The 2,587-nt window shown below is 22.1% G+C and overlaps 1 protein-coding gene across 1 annotated transcript; it reads left to right on the top strand.

The window, feature by feature from the left end:
• LOC148562169 (uncharacterized) lies at positions 1-372 on the top strand. Its single transcript, XM_088490824.1, has one exon. It carries the CDS (start codon positions 1-3, stop codon positions 370-372), a length of 372 nt encoding a protein of 123 aa, XP_088346950.1.
• Positions 373-2,587: the final 2,215 nt, after the last annotated feature.

Below are 2,587 nucleotides of genomic sequence, written 5' to 3'. Positions count from 1 at the left end.
ATGGCTATCATTCCTGGAGGGGAAAAATTATATCTCAATTCAGATTCGATTTGTATGAATGAAGGGAATATGGAGAGCCAACTAGATCTCTATGGTCCTGAATTACTGAATAGCATAAATTGCTCTGATTTACCTCCACATAAATTAATACTCAAGGTTGGTATTCCGGTGATGTTACTGAGGAATATTGACCAATCCAGTGGTTTTTGTAATGGTACAAGGCTACAAGTTAGGAAGCTCGGAAATCATATCATAGAATGTGAAGTCTTAACGGGTAACAATGTTGGTCATATTGCTTTGATTCCAAGAATGAATATAGTACCAACAAATAAAACCGTCCCAGTTAGATTCCAACGAAGACAGTTTCCATAATAGTATCGTTTGCCATGATAATTAATAAATCTCAGGGACAAACTTTATCTCATGTTGGATTGTACTTGCCCAAACCAGTTTTTACACATGACCAACTATATGTGACACTTTACGGAGTTAAGAGTAAGAGAGGTTTAAAAGTTTACTTATGAATCACGTAGGAATGTCTGCAAATTCAACCATTAATATTATTTATAGAGAAGTCTTTGAAAAAATAGAATTCTAATGTAAATATTTTAATTTTATTTTAAATTCTTATCAATGTATAATTATTTTACTTAAAAAAAGTGTAAAATAATTATTACTCACTATTTTTAAGTTAAACTTTTATTTTGATCATAATTTTATAAATTTTTTAAAATAATAATTATTATGTTTTTTTTAAATATCTAATTATATATTTTTTTATTTTTATAAATTTTTCCGTGCTGAGCACGGGTTCATACACTAGTTTTATATAAAAAGCTAATAAAATTTTATTGACAATCTAGTATTTTACTAACTTTATGAGAAAAATAATTGTCATATGATGTACTTTTTATTACATATTTTATTTCAAGTATGAAAGTAGAATTATAAATAAATTAGTTATATCTACAGCAAATATTTGTATAAAAATATAAATCTTAAGATGTTTTTAGAATAAAAATATTATTTTTTACTTAAATATTATTAAAAATTTCTTTGAACACGACATTTATTGTTGATGATTTTGGATTTCCATCTTCGTTTAGAATTAGGACCTTCAGGTCATTGCAATTTTTAACTCTTGACAAAGCAGTGTAAAGTTGTCCATAGCTGAATATTAATTTTGACAAGTAAAGCCCTACATGGTGATAATACTTAACCCTAACTCTTGTTGATAGTCATTGCAAAGTACACTATTAATAAAAATTGTCTCTGTTAAAACTTAAATGACAATCCTAAATCTAAAGGGACTAATTTCATTTTTGAAATTCCGCTAATATTGCTCTTAAGTCCTTAAGATCTTGCAAAGCTAAATAAAGAAAGCGAAAAAAAATTCTATTAGATAATAGATATAGTCCCAAACTCAAGAATTAATTAAAAAATATGCACACCTATTTTAAAATTGAACGACATTTCATCTTTAAGATTGAAAAATTTCTTTATGTCATATATGGAATTTTGTAAAACAATCTTCTCTAAAAAATTTAATTCAAAATACAATAAGTAAAAAAAGTGATATAAAAAGAATATATTCTGAAAAAATTGTAGATGAATATTACTATTAAATAATTTCACTCTAATAAATTGTAAGACAACAATAACTCCATTCTTATTGTCAGAATCCAAAAAATATTTAACTTTTATGCATAGTTGCTAAAAAATGTATATTACATTATTTTTCTATGCTAAATATAATATTTAATGTTAAATATACTTTTTTTTAATAGCAATCAGATACATAGGACTTAAAATTATAATTTAAAAACCGACAACCAATAAAATTGTAATAAACTATATACATATTTTATATTTTAAAATTTAAAAATTAACAATCTCAAAAAACGTTAAACACAATTTATAAATTAGTTTTTATTCAAAAAATAATTATAATTTAAAAAATAATAATTAATTAATTAATTATTTTAATCTTATAAAGATCAAATAACGTAAAGTATGTTTATTTTTTAAAATATGCTTATTTTTTATATTTTTAAAATTAACATACCAATAACATCATTTTACATAAAAAATAAAAAATATTTTTTACCGAAAAAAAATTCTAACAAATTAAAATTCTTCAAGCCAAAAAAATTTAATATTAAAAAAATATTCACAACAAAATAAAATTAAAATAATAATTTAAATAGAAAATACTAAAAAAAATAAATTTACGTTTATAAAATAAACTCTTAAAATAAATACATAAATTTATATTGAAGTCAATATTAAAATTCCTAAATTTTATTTTACTCATATATTATGTGTAAATGTTTATATTTAGAAAAAAAAATTAATTATCCATCATTGACTTCCAATTTAATATTATACTTGGTAAATTTGCCATCTTTTTCAAGAGTTCTCTCACTCCCAATTCCAGCATGATATTCAATAGCATTTAGAATGGATTAAAATAAAAAAAGTTTGTTGTCAATAAATTTTTTAAAAAAATACAACCGAAATCATCAATGAATTAAATAAATTTATCACTAAATTTAATTTTTTTTAAAAACAATAAACTTACCAACTA

The sequence above is a fragment of the Arachis ipaensis genome, chromosome B6, assembly GCF_059453495.1.
Source record: "Arachis ipaensis isolate K30076 ecotype BB chromosome B6, ASM5945349v1, whole genome shotgun sequence".
In the NCBI taxonomy this organism is placed as follows: domain Eukaryota; kingdom Viridiplantae; phylum Streptophyta; class Magnoliopsida; order Fabales; family Fabaceae; genus Arachis; species Arachis ipaensis.
This window is presented reverse-complemented; position numbering and strand designations above follow the sequence as displayed.